Raw genomic sequence first — 17,246 nt, 5'->3', positions numbered from 1 at the left:
TCTTAAATTAATCTGTAATGACTTTATTGGTGAAAGCGATGTTTGCGGTGGTCTGCTTGTCTACCACAACACTCCATATCGTTTAATCGAGTCTTTGTTTTCCTCCCTCTTGAACTCTTGATATTTAATATCAGGAGCAAGAACAGAGGGCTTGTCTTTAGTAAAAATTCAGAATGCCACTACTTTAAGGTGCTGTAATTTTATTCCAGGGACCAGTGAATTTGAACTGGCTGCATAAGGAGGGGCAGACGAAACAGATGCTGATAAAGGTTTCTCTGCGCTCAGGAAAAGCGAGCTGTTGTTGTTCCTTTGATCAATGTCTCACAAAGAGCATCTTGATCAAGTGGCTCTTTATTTTTCTGGAGGGTTGCATTTTTTCCCATCCTTCATCGTATGCTAGAAAAACTCTTCTGCTCTCCTGCTGTTGTGGATATCTTTGGAGAAAACAAGGCAGTTCAGACAAAAAAGGCAAGCATGTGGCTTTGAGGATGTGGTATATCCTTGAGCACAGAACTTATAAAAAAAACCCTTCAAAATAAGAACGGCTCCCTCGTTGTGGGCTTCCCATAAACACCTGCCTAGCCATTATAGGAAATAGCCCTTGTCGTCCAGAATTCTTTGGTCTGTTCAAGCAGCAGGACTGCTTTTATTAATTGCCTCTTTATTTACACCCACACTTAGCATCTTAATCACTTTCTCCCACAACCCTCACATGACTGTTTAAAATTCTCCCTCTGATCTTGCAACTTCCAAAGTTACTTGAAGCAGAATATGAAATAACTGTGCAAGCAGCTCTCTGTTGAAAATTTGATGCATAGCTAAAAATAACACTCTTTAAATTCTCAATGGAGCGTGTGGAAAACTGACCCAGAATGCTGCTTTTGGAGCAATAGACCTCTTGTTCATGTCCATGGGTATTGCATGCCTTAATACATAAGGGCAAATATTATTTAAAGGTATGATTCACGAGGGGGAGAGGCGTCTATGCAGTTTATAGAAGTGTTATTGTTACACCTACTGAGAAAACATTTAACTTCACAGCTTCATTTAAATAGGCGTTTCATATTTTATGTAGGAATCCAAGTGGAAATAGCATAGTTACCTCAGTATAAGCTAATCAAACACTAAAAGGGTTTCCTGTCTCTTCTATTCCTAGACTTTGGCGTTAGCGCATTTTTAGCTACAGGAGGAGACGTTACTCGGAACAAAGTAAGAAAGACATTTGTTGGTACTCCATGTTGGATGGCCCCTGAAGTCATGGAACAGGTACCTGTGTGATACACCATTCACCTGGCCTTCCTCGAGTTCAGCATCTCAGCACTAAACTAACCTGTCTGTCTTATGTTTTCATGCAATAGGTGAGAGGCTATGACTTCAAGGCTGATATTTGGAGCTTTGGAATAACAGCCATTGAATTAGCAACAGGAGCTGCACCTTACCACAAATATCCTCCGATGAAAGTAAATACAGTTCTGAAAATAAGAATGAAGTCTAATTTTGTATAAAAAGTAGCATTGCATAGATGGCACTGTTGTGATTCCCCCCTCCCCCCATTTTGTTCCCCGCTAAAAGTATGAAGTGATGTTGCAAAGGGGTTTGTGTGCGCCATCTTGGAACTTAGATGTTGGGCTTACCAGATGAGACACCTAAGGGTGTTATCCTCCTCCTTCCATGTGAGAAAAAAAAATCCTCAGCAGTCCAGTGGTGTTCTCTTCTGTTTTGGTACAGATTGCCCAATGGAAACCATGCAGCACTATTCACAAGAGAGTTCTTGGGAGCAACACTCCATTGTGATGGACTGTTGTTCCTGTGAAGCCTTCTTTCCCAGTTTAGGAGGGAATGCCACTGGCATGCTGAGGGCAGCCTAGCTTCCTGTTTTGAAACAGCAGTGAAGCACTTTTTTCGTAATTAAAAAAAGAGAGAAACTCAAGCCAGGTCACCTAGATTTCTGAGAATATGCCAGTCTCTCTCTCTCTCTCTCTCCCCCGCCTCCCACCTTTCATGGAGTAGCACAGGCATCCCCAAACTCGGCCCTCCAGCTATTTTGGGACTACAATTCCCATCATCCCTGACCACTGGCCCTGTTAGCTAGGGATGATGGGAGTTGCAGTCCCAAAACAGCTAGAGGGCTGAGTTTGGGGGTTGGAGTAAGCAAGTTGTCCCATGGAAGGAAAGCAGGATGTCATTCTGTGGTGAATTGTCAACACAGTTTTACGATACGATACAGTAAAATCCATAAAACCCAATTATTAAAACCAAATCAAAACAATAGGGTGGGTTAGGAACCGTGAGAAAAGTAGACACCGGAGCTTTCTAGCTTGTTTTCTCTAAGGTGACTAACATAAGCTTCTTTCTGAAAAAGGATTGCCAGAATAACACGCAACAGTGGCCTGCGTTGAATCCCTTGTGTGCTTAAAAGAAATCTTGTCAAGCTACCAAGTAAAATACCAGCCCTTCCTGAGCAAATCCGAAAATGTGAAGGTTGAGATATGCATTGCAAGATTGGACGGCATTGCTAGTTATTGTTGCTTGGGGCTTGTATAAGTGCCAGGTGTACTGATGTGCCAACTTGATATTTGTTTTGATTCAGGGGTCTGTTAAACATGCGTAAGTGCGTACACATGCACACACGCACTATCGCTAAGATGGCGAAAAAGGTCTGAGCAAACAGATCCGAACATTGAAAATGTCTTATAGTCAATGTCTGCATAGCAGCTTCCTCCTAGGCTGTTGACTTGCTGAAGTCCTTCTCCTTCCTTCTTCCTTCCCTGTATCCTTTCCCCAAAGGATGTGCCAACATCAGTGATGCCAATTGCACAGCCAGTGCTAATATTATCCCCCCCCCCCCCATTTTTTACTCTTTGGGTCCATGGGACTGACTGAGAATGACAACCTTATATCAACTCGGCGCAAGCATCTTTAAGGTGTAGGTGCTTGCATGCATCTGTAAATGCTCATATGTGAATCTTTGTGGCCTTCTAATCATCCAGTTTTAATCAGAAATAAAATTTGCATATATGACGTAATTTTTTTGAGGAATTTAAAGTATTGAGTCATGTATGAATTATGTGTTAATTAAAATTATAATGCATAAGATATATATTAATCTTGCCAGTTGTAGGAATCGGGAATCTGTTCTAGGTTCTGCTTGCAGTATTGTTGGTAATTTATACCGGGGGTGATGGACCATAGGCTAAAAAAGAAAGTGGACGACAGATACAACTTACGTTCCTTCAATATTTTATGCAATACAGAAAGAATAAGGCAGGAGTCTCTGAGGCAAAGACCCCCAGAAATACCAAAACATATGTTAGGATCATAAGTGAATTTTATTTAGGAACATAAAAGGAGCTACGAACTTACAGAAAGTGAATGTCATATTTATATAATGACATAAGAATAGTTGCCATAATATGAGCGTGTATATTTTGCAGTGGCTATTTAGATGTCCTGGACACTGCTCTTAAAAGAATGGCAACCCACAGGACAAGTTTGAACAAGCTCACTCTCCTTGGCCGTGTCTGTCACAGGGCTGGAAAAACACTGCAAATTCCTAGGATCCAGTTTCACATATTCAGAAACTAACCCTTAACAGAGCTGAATATAGCAGTGTAAATTCCTAACCAAACAGGCTTAAACTTTTCGGTGCCTAAGAAACCAGATACCTGGTATGTTTTTGGTCCTGGTGTTGCAACTTCCGTGACTCTTGGCTCAGTGCTATGCTATTAAAGTGGATGACCTCTGGCCCCTCAGTTTGATAGTAACAAGAGCAGGCAGACGTTTTAAAGATGGAAGTGCCCGGTTTCGTTTTGATTTCAAAAAGAGTATGCCCGTTAGCAAGGGTGTTGTGCAAAGCCCTTAAAGGCGCCAGTGCGTAGGCTCATGACACAACTTGCACGAGTGTACAGAGTGCGTCAGACCAAATGAGGAAGCCACGGATGGCTGGGGTCTAACTTGGCACTACAGTATGTCCTGCCACTGTGTAAGGTCTAAGAGCAGAATATTGGTCCCGGCAAAAAAGATCCAGTGCTTGGACCCGCAGAACCACCCCCTATAGTGGGGTAGCATAGCTGACAATAATGCCAATATATTTTACACCTAGCAACCAATGTGCCCCTTGGGTTTCAGATAGTACATGGGTAAAGGTAAAGGGATCCCTGACCGTTAGGTCCAGTCGCGGACGACTCTGGGGTTGCGGCGCTCATCTCGCTTTATTGGCTGAGGGAGCCGGTGTACAGCTTCCGGGTCATGTGGCCAGCATGACTAAGCCGCTTCTGGCGAACCAGAGCAGCGCACGAAAACGCTGTTTGCCTTCCCACCAGAGTGGTACCTATTTATCTACTTGCACTTTGACGTGCTTTTGAACTGCTAGGTTGGCAGGAGCAGGGACTGAGCAACGGGAGCTCACCCCGCTGCAGGGATTCGAACCGCCGACCTTCTGATTGGCAAGTCCTAGGCTCTGTGGTTTAACCCACAGCGATAGCCGCTTCCCTAGTACATGGGTAGATGAGTCTAAAAAGCCTGGCACACAAATTTTCATGGCTGTACAGCGGCTACGGTGGCTCATTTTCCAGAAGTAATGTATTTAGTGTTACTCCGGAAGTGTATACTTGATTCTGGCCAAACGAGGCCTCCTCGGAGAGTTAATGCTAACTACAAGACTCTCATCATAATTTGATTCGCCTTTCGTATATGTTTCTAACTGCTATCGTGACATAGTGTTTGTTTTAACCTGTTTGTCTGATACCGTTTTTCTTGTCGCCTTTGGTTTTAAAATAGGTATTAATGTTGACATTGCAAAATGACCCCCCAACGTTGGAAACGGGTGTGGAAGATAAAGAAATGACAAAAAAGTACGGCAAGTCCTTTAGAAAATTAATTTCGCTGTGTCTTCAGAAAGACCCTTCTAAAAGGTATGTCTCTTTAAAAGCAAAAGAAAAGGGAGCTGGGTAGGCTAGAGTTTGCTGAAAGTTACGCAAAGCTTCTCTGGAGTAAGGGAGAGAATAACTTTAAACTGCCTTGTTTAACAGGGTTTCTTTTGTTTAAAGGTCCATCTGAAATATATTAGGCACCGTGTTGGGTTATAAAGATGCCATTTTCATCACACTTGAGAATTTGATTCTGAGAACTTCAGGCTGTAGGAACATTGGCTATGAAGACTATATGCAGTATTTTTGCATTGGGAAGCCATGTTTCCTTTTCTTTCTTTCTTTTCATCTTTCTGAGTCTTGCTTTGGATAAACTCAGTAATTATTTGAGATGTTATTCTGAAAAAAGAGAGAGAGGGGAGAGCGACCGAGCATGCGTGAGAGCAATCTCAGATTTTGAACAACCCAGGGCTTCAGATAACAACCCACCTGTTTCAGTCACCTTACCCAGTCCGCAGAAGCAAGCCCCCACCTCAAAAACATATTTTTCTTCTCTTTTAGGTAGCAGTGATAGTAGCAAAGGTGCCTGGTTTGAGGGAACAAATACCTCCCTTACCTCTATCCCTCACAGTTGCCTGACCTGCTGGATAATAGCATTCAGGGCTTGGTACCATATAGTTCTCACAAAGGTTGCTATGATTGTTTGGCCGTCTAGTTGGGGGAAGGTGATTGGGGCAAGCAGGGTGGAGGAAGCTGGGAATTAATATTTGTAAAAGGCGAAAGATTTATACGATCTGAAGAGAAACCAGAGTATTTGAGCCAGAAAAGTTTTGGGGGCTTTAAAAGCCCCCTCTTACTTTTTTGGGTACTTTTTGTATTTTTATGTTGTGAACCTCCTTGTGCTCTTTGGATGAAGGGCAGTATATATGTTCTGAACCTGGCTTTGAACAAATTCACCAGCATCGTTTTTGTTATTAATTGAACGTGTATCCCTCTCTTTATCTTGTGGCAGACACATCCACAACAAGCATGTGTTTCTTAAAAAAAAAATTAAAAAAATCTAAAACAGTTTAAAGCGCTCCAGAAAACAGTTTCAGTTAAAAACAGGCAAAACAATTAACAGTTCTAAAAACCTTCTCTCATACAGTGATCTTAGGGTTGCCAGGGAGTTCAACTTATGTAAGGAATGTAGCTATAATGTGTTTGCATTTCTTAAGATCAAGGCATAAAAGAAATTTCAGTAGTTCATTTCCAGTGATCTTACTTGGGTTAATTGCAAATAAAAACGGTGAAACAAGCCACATGCCTATTCTGTTTGTTTGTTTGTTCCAGTTTGTTCCAGTTTGTTCCAGCCAGTGTGGTGTAGTGGTTAAGAGCGGTAGTCACGTAATCTGGGGAACCGGGTTCGTGTCTCCGCTCCTCCACAAGCAGCTGCTGGGTGACCTTGGGCCAGTCACACTTCTCTGAAGTCTCTCAGCCCCACTCACCTCACAGAGTGTTTGTTGTGGGGGAGGAAGGGAAAGGAGATTGTTAGCCGCTTTGAGACTCCTGAAGGGGAGTGAAAGGCGGGATATCAAATCCAAACTCTTCTTCTTCTTCTTCAAATGGAGCAGTTGTGATCATAACTGAGAAATTTGGAGTTGCGAATGTCTGCTATAAGTTAGCCTTTTGAATTCTCCAAGATTCCCTGATTTTCTTCTCTTCTGCATCCTGTCTTCAAATTCTTTGGCCTTCCACTGTCTCTCTTATTAATTTCTTATTAATTCTCAATCTCCAGGGCATGTGCTTTGAAAGCAAAGGTTTGCCACTTGGCAGCAGATAGAAATGTTTAGTTATTCAGTCTGGAATGCTCTAGACAACTCATTTCTACTAAGCTGCTAACTGCGCACAAATGGCCTACTGTTTCATTGTTGGAATAAAATAAAGCAGATGAGCAGTTATCAGGACTATCCATATTTGAAATAATAATAATAATAATAATAATAATAATAATAATAATAATAATAATAATAATACAAGTTTAATATTTTTGTTTTGCACAAGTTGTGGTTTTTCTTTTAAGTTCACAGTAGCTTGATGGATATACAGTGGTACCTCAGGTTAAGTACTTAATTCGTTCTGGAGGTCCGTTCTTAACATGAAACTGTTCTTAACCTGAAGCACCACTTTAGCTAATGGGGCCTCCTGCTGCCCGCACGCCACCAGAGCACTATTTCTGTTCTCATCCTGAAGCAAAGTTCTTAACCTGAGGTACTATTTCTGGGTTAGCGGAGTCTGTAACCTGAAGCGTATGTAACCTGAAGCATCTGTAACCCAAAGTACCACTGTATCTAGCATCTGGCATCCCACAATATGCCAACGCTTGCTGCAAAATGTTCCTGTTTTCATTTCTATTAACGGCACCATCAAAGTCCTATAGCCCTGGCTGCAGATTGAGAACTGATCAAGAACTTCCTTCCATACCTGATTGCAAACAGTGTTTGCTGCAGCTGTGGAATATTGCTGTGGATACAGAGTAAATGTGAAACCGGACTGGTATAAGGTAGAACCAGTCCTGTTTCAAACAATATGTGCTTATGGGCAGTGAATACACACACAAAATAAGGGGTATATCAAGAGAGTCATATGTATCGGTTCAGTGAAAGGAATTGGCTAAATGCAAGGTTTCATGGGTGATTTCATATCAAGGTTTTTTCCTTAATTTTTTTTTATTTTTACTTCAGATTTGTGCAAAAGTGAAGTACTGCTGCTTTTTGAACCCACATTTTATTGGTTTTCTCAGTGTTTGCAGAACAGTTATTCCTATTCAAAGCTGCTCCCGCCCTCTTTCCCCCACTTTCCAGAGGATCACTGCATCGGGTGCTGCGCTGTAGACCAGAGGAGGCAGAGAGTGCAGTGATGGGAGACCTCAAGCATGGTTAGGTCTTACCAGACGTTGCCAGTGGTGTCATTTTCCCATTAGCAGCCAAGATCACTACACATGAGAGCTTTCACTATTTCTGGCTGTAGTTGCTGAGCCACCAAAGTGGCTTTTATCTCTTTGGGTTGCTTTGTGAGAGGCGTCTCGAATTTCTAGTCGGCCGTTTCTTGATTATAATTAATACAGTGGTACCCCGCAAGACGAACGCCTCGCAAGACGGAAAACCCGCTAGACGAAAGGGTTTTCCGTTTTGGAGGCGCTTCGCAAAATGAATTTCCCTATGGGCTTGCTTCGCAAGACGAAAGCCCATAGGGAAATCTCTGGGGACCTCTTTTAAATGCTAGCGGTGGGGAGCAAAGCCTTTCCCCCCCCCCCGGCCTTCAGAAGAGGTCCAGGAAGGCTGGCGGGGGCCGAAAGGCTTTGCTCCCCAGCGCCAGCATTTTAAAAGCAGTCCGGGATAGCAGGGAAGCGCTTCCTGCTATCCCGGACGGCTTTTGAAGGCAGGAGAGTCTCCGCCAGCAGCGGCAGCGCTGCCGCTGCTGGCGGAGAGATCCGCGAAGCCTGGGCGCACTGCGCGCAAGCTTCTGCATGCCGGCAAGTCTCCGCCAGCAGCGGCAGCGCTGCCGCTGCTGGCGGAGAGATCCGCGAAGCCTGGGCGCGCTGCGCGCAGGCTTCTGCATGCCAGCAAGTCTCCGCCAGCAGCGGAAGCGCTGCCGCTGCTGGCGGAGAGATCCGCGAAGCCTGGGCGCGCTGCGCGCAAGCTTCTGCATGCCGGCAAGTCTCCGCCAGCAGCGGCAGCGCTGCCGCTGCTGGCGGAGAGATCCGCGAAGCCTGGGCGCGCTGCGCGCAGGCTTCGACATGCCGGCAAGTCTCCGCCAGCAGCGGCAGCGCTGCCACTGCTGGCGGAGAGATCCGCGAAGCCTGGGCGCGCTGCGCGCAAGCTTCTGCATGCCGGCAAGTCTCCGCCAGCAGCGGCAGCGCTGCCGCTGCTGGCGGAGAGATCCGCGAAGCCTGGGCGCGCTGCGCGCAGGCTTCGACATGCCGGCAAGTCTCCGCCAGCAGCGGCAGCACTGCCGCTGCTGGCGGAAAGGTCCGGGAAGCCTGGGCCGGACAGCTTTTGAAGGCAGGCGGGGGGAGCAAAGACTTTCGCCCCCGCCAGCCTTCAGAAGAGGTCCAGGACCTCTTCTGAAGGCTGGCGGGGGGGCAAAAGTCTTTGTCCCCCCTGCCTGCCTTCCCAGGGGCTTTTAAATCGCCCCGGACAGCGGAGAAGTCCTCCGCTGTCCCGGGGTTTTTTAAAATGCTGGGGGTGGGAAGAAAAGCCCTTGTCCCCCCCCCAGCCTTCAGAAGAGGTCCGGGGACAGACTGTCCCTGGACCTGGTCTGAAGGCGGTTTCCCTAGGAACGCATTAATTGATTTTCAATGCATTCCTATGGGAAACCGTGCATCGCAAGACGAAAAAACCGCAAGACGAAGAGAATTGCGGAACGAATTAATTTCGTCTTGCGAGGCACCACTGTAATTTTTAAAGTATTCAAGGTGAGATGAGCCAAATGAGATTTATTAGTGCCCTCGGCCACCACCTCGAATGTTGCTGTTTATTCAGGCACGTTTAGAAGGCCTTATCTTTTTACGTATCATTTCTTAGGGGTTTTTGTTTTGCTGCCTATGTTGATCTGCTGAGGACACAATGTTTGCACTTCCCCAGTAACTATTTGCCTTTAATTTTTTTTTTTTAAAAATAAATATTGTCAGCCAACTTCAGTTTGCAAAATAAGGACTGTTTATACTGCCCTCTCTCTCTCTTTTTAAAGTATCTGTTCTTCCCTACCTAAAACAGTAAGTTGGGTTAAAATTCAAGGCAATATTTGGGTACCAAAGGACTGATAATGCATGTTTTAATAAACAATTGGAACAGATTCTCAATCCTTTTGTAATGAACTTGTTGAAAGCAGCTTTTTAAGCTGTGAGGTGAACTAGAAAATGTGAGTTTCTAAACTCTGTGGCATCTTTACATTTTTAATCTCATGTAGATCACAACTGTAATTGACTTTTTAAAAAAGTCATACATTTTGAAAGCTTATGTACCTGTGTGTGTGTGTGTGTGTGTGTGTGCGCACGCACGTATCCAGAATGTTACATGCAATACCATTCTGAATACCGGTCTCAAAAAATATGTTTAATCACTGGAAGTTTAATGTTGGATTTTTGAACAACAGCTATCACTGCTGAATACATTAAACCATGTGTACTGAGCAGCGTTTTGAACTGTATATATTAGGAAATAGTTTTGTGTTTATACTCTAACCTAACTTTTAATCTCTTTCAGGCCTACAGCAGCAGAACTTTTAAAATGCAAATTCTTCCAGAAAGCAAAGGTAAAAATAATTAAGGCCACAAGTAAACTGACCCTGTCTTAATATCAGTTGATTACTTATTTATTTATAATTTTACTTTCTCGGGGCTGCCTGGCCTTAATTATAAGCATGTTTTGCTTTCCAGACTAGAGAATACTTGATTGAAAAACTGCTTACAAAGACACCTGACATAGGACAAAGAGCCAAAAAGGTAAGGATTCTCACAATTTTTATTCCCTAAAGTGTAAGCCTCTTTGTTGGGGTGTGGCAGTAATTGCTTTGGACTGCTGGGGGTCCCAAGTTGGCCTGCAAGGTAATTTCTCCCCAAACCATGCCCACCTGTCCATTCAGGGTTCAATCCTGCTGGGATCTTCTTCACTTTCAAGTTAATGTGTATCAGCCCTCCAAGGCGCAGTGACTGTCCACTGTAATTATTTAATGCCGGATATTCAACTGCAGTTGGCAAAACAGAGTCTATAGCTGAGTGTCTTCTGTTGCATTACTTGACCAAATACATGTTAATATGATTAAAGCCTGGAGCTGATACTGTACTACTCTATTATTCTTAGATATTGAAAGCCAATTTCCTCTCACACAGAGATATATTTTTTTCCATTACAAATGCATAAGATTTATCTACAATCTATATAGAGAAGCAATATTTCAGGGTGACTTTGGTCCTGTATTTTAGTACTGGAATATACAGCAGAGGGCAGCAGTGCACTTGCAAGTGTTTAATATTGGTTCAGATGAAAAGGAGGGGGGGGGAAACAATGGCGTTTTCCATTTTTTTAAATGTAGTAATTTGTAGTACCAATATAATTCCATTCATGTTAGAATATTTCTACCCGTTACTTTTTATTTTTTGCCCTTTGCCGACGATTGCACCAGCAACAATATAGGCTATTTAGTATTTATATAGGAGATTTACAATACACTCAATACGTTTAATGAGCGCTCCACAGTACTGCAGCAAAGCTGTCATTGTATCGGTATGAAAAATAAATGTTGGGGAGTCACTGCTGTTTATTATTAAGAACCATTCTGATAAAACCAGTCCTTGACTTCTGAGAAAAGGGCTGCTCTGAGGGAGAAAGAGGTTCTCTTTGGAAGTAGTGCATGAGTATTTCCAGGTGCAATGTGTCAAATGCCCGAGTACAGTTTTATGACAGATTTTGCATTTTGGCCTTGATACATGTTTCTTTTTTAGGGGGGGCATCCTGTGGCCCTCCAGATATTGCTGGACTCCAAACTCCCATCATCACTGACTGTTGGCCATGCTAGCTGGGACTGATGGGAGTTGGAGTCCATGCTGGCTAAGGTTGATGGGAGTTGGAGTCCCTGCTGGCTAGGGCAGATGGGAGCTGAGAGTTCAGCATAGGGCCATTATGGTGTGTTTCACCATTCCCTTCCCAGTTCATATTTACTGTATAGTCTTATGGCTAGAACTATGTACTACTTAATTGCAGTAGAAAAATAATTTTGAGATGCAGAATAGAGTGCTCTTCATTGCCCACAGTTACTTAACTCTGTTCTTCAAAGATTTAATCTGTATGGGGTAGCTCTGGGTTTATACACCTAGATTAGGTGTTAAAATTCTGAAATCAGAAATGGTGATTTTATCACCATTGATATAAAACTGAAAGCAAATGAAGAGCAGGAATTGTAGCACATTTGTATGGGTTTATCTTTCCTGTTCCCCTGATCTTGCATACTTGCTTTAAATGCCTGTGCATGCAATCCTAAATCTGCCATAGTGCTCTTTTGCTGCTGGAGAAAATTTACTGGGACATGATTATGTCCGCCACTAGAGGGGGCAGCCAGAACAGATCATTTCAGAGCCTGGTTTGAACACCATATATGTAATCTTATTTTCTTTCCCCCATTCTTCGAAACTTGATGGGAAAACTCGATTCCCTGCATGTTTTCCCTTTCAGGTTCGGCTGTTCCACTCAGACTCTCGGGCTGATTTTATCATGCATTCACAGCAACCTCTGTAAGGCATAGAGCTAGCAAGCGAATAAAGTGGATAAATGTTTAAGGGGCATTTTTATTTTATCTTAATGGGATGAAGGAGAGAGGTTCACCTGCAAACTCCCTGCTGAATGATGCATGCCTTCTTATCTGCATAGCTTGATAATGTCACAGCAATGTACTTGAAGACCTAATTATTATTATTTTTTTAAAAAAAGTGGAGAAAGAAGACTCACAAGGCTTCTGGTTACAAATCTATATTCAGGTATTCACTTAGGCTCCCAAAATACTTGTAGCCGTGCTATACAAAGCACCAGGCTTCCAGATTATGGCTTAATGTAGAACAGGAGGAGGAAGTCCCTGCTGTTAGCCATTTCTTTAGATCCCTTATCTTAAAAGATTAACATTGTAAATGAAACTTGCATGTATTACCCTTGCGGCATCTGACATGTGAATATTTAAGGTGGAAAAGTAGAATACAGTGGTACCTTGGTTGTCGAACAGATTGGCTCCCTAACAAATCGGCTCCTGAACGCTGCAATCCTGAAAGTGAGTGTTCCGGTTTGTGAACATTTTCCAGAAGCCAAATGTCTGACACAGCTTCCGACTGAGTGCAGGAAGCTCCTGCAGCCAATCAGAAGCCACGCCTTGGTTTTCGAACCATTTCGGGAGTTGGAACGGACTCCCGGAACCGGTTAAATTTGCGAACCAAGGTACCACTGTACATATTGCTCATTTTTTTCAGTTAAACCTTTTTGGGCTTGTTCAATAACCCAGCCCCCCACCCCTTTGTAGCTTTGCTAGGTTGCTGCTGTGAATATTGAAAGTTTGTCAGTCAGCTGGTAAAACCTGGTTTTTCCTGATAGTTGGGAAATGTCTGGGAAGGGAGTGGTAAAATAGATGGCTTCCCAGTCAGGCAGGTCTGGAAAGATATGTGCATAAACATTGGGTTGCAAACCAACTCACTTTCCGGGCGACTCAACCCTGGAATGTTTATTTATCTATTTAAATTTATATCCCCCCCCCCCACTTCCCAAAGGAGCTGGGGCGGTTGGGAAAATCACCAAAAATGACAGAGCGATACAATTAAAAGCAATATAATAACATAACGTTCAAAAACATTAAAACATGCCCATTGATAAACATACTGTATTTACACAACACAGGCTTGGCAGAGATTAATTCAATCACTGCTGAACTGGTGTTACCTTGAGCCAACAGTCCTTGTTTCATGACAACCACATTTAGAATTGTAGAATTGGAAGGTTGGAAGGGGGTCCCTGAGGGTCATCTAGTCTAACCCCCCACGGCTCTTGGTTTTGTGCTGATTACTGTGTGCCTGCAGCGAATTGCTGGATTTGTTAATCATGGATACTTTTCAGCTGGCTTGGGCCTGATGTCATGGACGGGATTCTTCGATGCAGGAGTGAGATATCCCGCTTGCCCCCTTACCCAACCTGGCAAATTCCACCAAATGACACTGCATACCCACCATACATTTAAAGCACATGGCTGCCCCCCCCCAAATAATCCTGTAGTTTGGTAAGGATTCCCCTGGGTCCTGTAGTTCTGTGAGTTGCAAGTTTCCAGGATTCTTTGCGGGGGAACCATGAGCTTTAAATACATGGTTTGTACGTAGCCTGAGTGAAAGGATATTAGTATCTTCTTATTAAGAGAAGGTGTCCTACCAGAAGCTTTAAAGGAGATTGAGGTGGTGAGACTTTTGCTGAAAATGCCTTCACTAGATCCTATCTAGGCATGTAACTGTATGTAATCAGATTAGTCACCATATCTACCCATTTGGACCAGTATAATCTGCACAGACTGGTTGTGGTTCTCCAAGGTTCTCCAGGGTCTCAAGCTGAGGTATTCACCATCACCTGAAGCCCTTTAACTGGGGCTACCAGAAACATTGGGATGCGGGTGGCGCTGGGGTCTAAATCACTGAGCCTAGGGCTTGCCAATCAGAAGGTCAGCGGTTTGAATCCCCACAATGGGGTGAGCTCCCGTTGCTCGGTCCCTGCTCCTGCCCACCTAGCTGTTTGAAAGCACATCAAAGTGCAAGTAGATAAATAGGTACCTCTCTGGCGGGAAGGTAAACAGTGTTTCCGTGCACTGCTCTGGTTTCGCCAGAAGCGGCTTAGTCATGCTGGCCCCATGACCCGGAAAAGCTGTCTGCAGACGAAACGCCGGCTCCCTCGGCCAATAAAGCGAGATGAGCGCTGCAACCCCAGAGCTGTTCGCGACTGGACTTAACTGTCAGGGGTCCTTTACCTTTACCTTTACCAGAGACACTGAACCTGACACCTTCATACAAGTCTATGCTGTACCCCTGAGTTTCTGGTTGCTCCCCAGCGTGGGGGGGGGGGAATAATTATACTTCATTGGGGGGGTTTTGAGGCACATTTTTTCTATTGCTTTTGTTCAATTTTTCATCCCATTCTGTTGTCATGTTTTAGCAAACTTGAAGGTCAATATTGAAGGATATAAATATACTGATTATCATCTTAGTATTAAATTAGTTATTTCAAAGACATTGTGGTTCAGTGTATAGTATAGTGGGCCTAGACTTTGACTGCAGGAGATCAGTGTTCAAATTCTGCCTCCCCTCAGACTTGCTTGTGTGGCAAGTCACACATTTTTAATTCTCTGTCTGTAAAATGGGGCCATAAAGATATAATTGGCTAGCATAAACAAGGCAAGAGAGGAAATGACTTTTTTTTGTTTCCTTAAACATTTTAGCTTCTTCACTTGCCAACAGGAAAAAAGACCAGTGTTTAAAATCTCAAATTCATTCCCCAAATCAGGATTGCCAAGGATAGTAAAATGGCAATTCATATTTATTCTCTTTTTTATTACTTTCCCTTGCCTATACCTTTTTACGGCTATTAACAAGCAGTGTGATGTCATCAGCAAAAGTTGAAAGAACCGCTTTTAAAGCACCTCTCCTTTCTCTCTATAAATTCTCCTAATTGCCTTAATTAAATGAGATGATATTCATTTTTTATAAACATCTTTTATGGTAATTAAACGTATTTAATTATAACTGAACAAATGAATATTTGATGAGTTGCTTGTAGTGCGACAATGGTTCCAATTTGCGTATACTTTAAATTGAGTTGCAGTGGCTTAAAACTGAATGAACCATGTTTCATAATCCAAAACTGCTTTTAAATCATGGACTATTGTCAAATAATCACATTTTTGGAACCTTAACAACTAAAAATAAAATTTATATACTAGCGGTACTGAGCAGCTATTTCAGAGTTGACAATATACATCCTTTTAATGGGGATCGAAAAATCCTAGTTGTCCAGATTTTTTGTTTTTAATGGGAAAGGTAATTTTAGCTCCTATCAGTTTTTGATTCTGGTCCAAAGATGTTTAGAACTTCTTTTTTTGTATTCATAGCTACTAAATTTGGGGAAAGCAAAGTGTAGAACCATTGTTTACATCTATCTGGATTGTTACTTTAGAGTGAGATGCCAGTAGAGTACAGTGGTTCCTCGGGTTAAGAACTTAATTTGTTCCGGAGGTCCGTTCTTAACCTGAAACTGTTCTTAACCTGAGGTACCACTTTAGCTAATGGGGCCTCCTGCTGCCGCTGCGCGATTTCTGTTCTCATCCTGAAGCAAAGTTCTTAACCTGAGGTACTATTTCTGGGTTAGCGGAGTCTGTAACCTGAAGCGTCTGTAACCCGAAGCGTCTGTAACCCGAGGCACCACTGTGCTCATATCTTAGCCTGAATTTAGCATCTCCACAATCCGTTACTGAACTGAGGCATCATATACGCACCAAATTCAGAGGGTGACTCCCCCTCCCTTCCTATGAGGAACGTAAGGAAGGACAAAGGTATTGTATACAAGTACTGCAATAGAAGTGAAGAAAGGCTTGCCAAAGACGACATTCTCCAACCGGCTCATGAATTGCATGCAAGGCTGAAAAGAGCCCATACAGTTAGACCGAGAGTTTGCGAAACAAACGTGTCTTGTTCATTCCTGGCGGTTTGCAATGCCTGCTGTCATTTGAGACAGTCCGTGACGGGCTACCTAATCCTAAAGGTGACCTTCGGGATCTTAGATGCACCTTCAGGTGACACTAGCTGCAGTTGTACTACCTGCTCCAAATTAATGTCTTCTCTTTTCTCATTAGCACAGGACTAAGCTACAATGAGTTCTTAGAAATGACCTTTGTTAGAAGATTTCTGGCACCTTCTGACACAAATTGCTTGAGTAGTAGCCAGAAAAAGGGAAGAGAGAAAAAAAGCACAAACACATCGCACCTCAGTAGAAGCTTGTGTTTTTTGTGCGGGTGGCTTGCTTTTTTGCCATTTCTGTCATTGTGGTGTTGGTGGTGGTGTGTGTGTTTGTGTGTGCCTACCCTCTAATTTGTCCTGCATTCTGATGTTCCAGCTGACGTTCGTATTGTCTCCTTCCACAGCTGTGGCAGTGTTGGCAGCAGCTTACGAATTTCCCCCTCCTTCCCTGCGTGAACAGCTTTCTGTTGCACATTACCATGTGCTGAACTGCTGTTGTGTTACCTACATTTTAAATGTCAGCCGCTCCTTTCATTCTTTTTTATCACCTGCATGTTTGTCTGATTCATGTGCGCCGTGCCCTCTATATGTGTTAATTTGTCTTTCTGAGAGTGATGGTTCCTTTTTGTTTTCTTTATGAAAGTTACAAATAAGTTTGCCTTTCCTGCTGGAAGGAACGCTTTTGTTGCAGGGAGATAATAGGACCCAAATTAGAAGCTCTTTTTTATTATTATTATTATTTTCCTCCTCCATCTGCCAAAGCAGTGCTAATTGTGGCACATGGTATGATGCAACTTGTGCTATTTCCAGTCCCCAAATTCCCTAAAATTCTTGATACTGGCACCCAGTTGTGCAGTGCCCTTTTCTCTCAAGTGCTGACCTTGGTGGGTTTTTGTCACCAGCTGAAAACTTATTTATTCACCCATATCTTGAATATTGATTGCTGAAGGTGAGCCCTGCCGTTGCTAGACATGCTGATTTCCCCCCTTGCTGTCTAAGGGGATAGTAGTTTGTGGTTTATAATGTGGTCTTATTACAGCGGTTCCTCGGGTTAAGTACTTAATTCGTTCCGGAGGTCCGTACTTAACCTGAAA

The 17,246-nt window shown here is 43.3% G+C and overlaps 1 protein-coding gene across 5 annotated transcripts in view; it reads left to right on the top strand.

Annotated features, from left to right (window-relative positions):
- Positions 1-17,246, top strand: part of STK39 (serine/threonine kinase 39) — a 119,530-nt gene that overhangs the window by 56,529 nt on the left and 45,755 nt on the right. For all 5 annotated transcript variants that reach the window (XM_081175484.1, XM_081175480.1, XM_081175481.1 and 2 more), the window contains exons 6-10: positions 1,157-1,266; positions 1,359-1,460; positions 4,780-4,913; positions 10,115-10,163; positions 10,288-10,353. In XM_081175484.1, the coding sequence (XP_081031610.1) occupies positions 1,157-1,266; positions 1,359-1,460; positions 4,780-4,913; positions 10,115-10,163; positions 10,288-10,353 (461 nt within the window). The remainder of the gene's footprint in view (positions 1-1,156; positions 1,267-1,358; positions 1,461-4,779; positions 4,914-10,114; positions 10,164-10,287; positions 10,354-17,246) is intronic.

Source organism: Podarcis bocagei (genome assembly GCF_964188305.1).
Source record: "Podarcis bocagei genome assembly, chromosome: 1".
In the NCBI taxonomy this organism is placed as follows: domain Eukaryota; kingdom Metazoa; phylum Chordata; class Lepidosauria; order Squamata; family Lacertidae; genus Podarcis; species Podarcis bocagei.
Note: the sequence above shows the minus strand (reverse complement) of the source record. Positions and strands in the feature narration are given on the sequence as shown.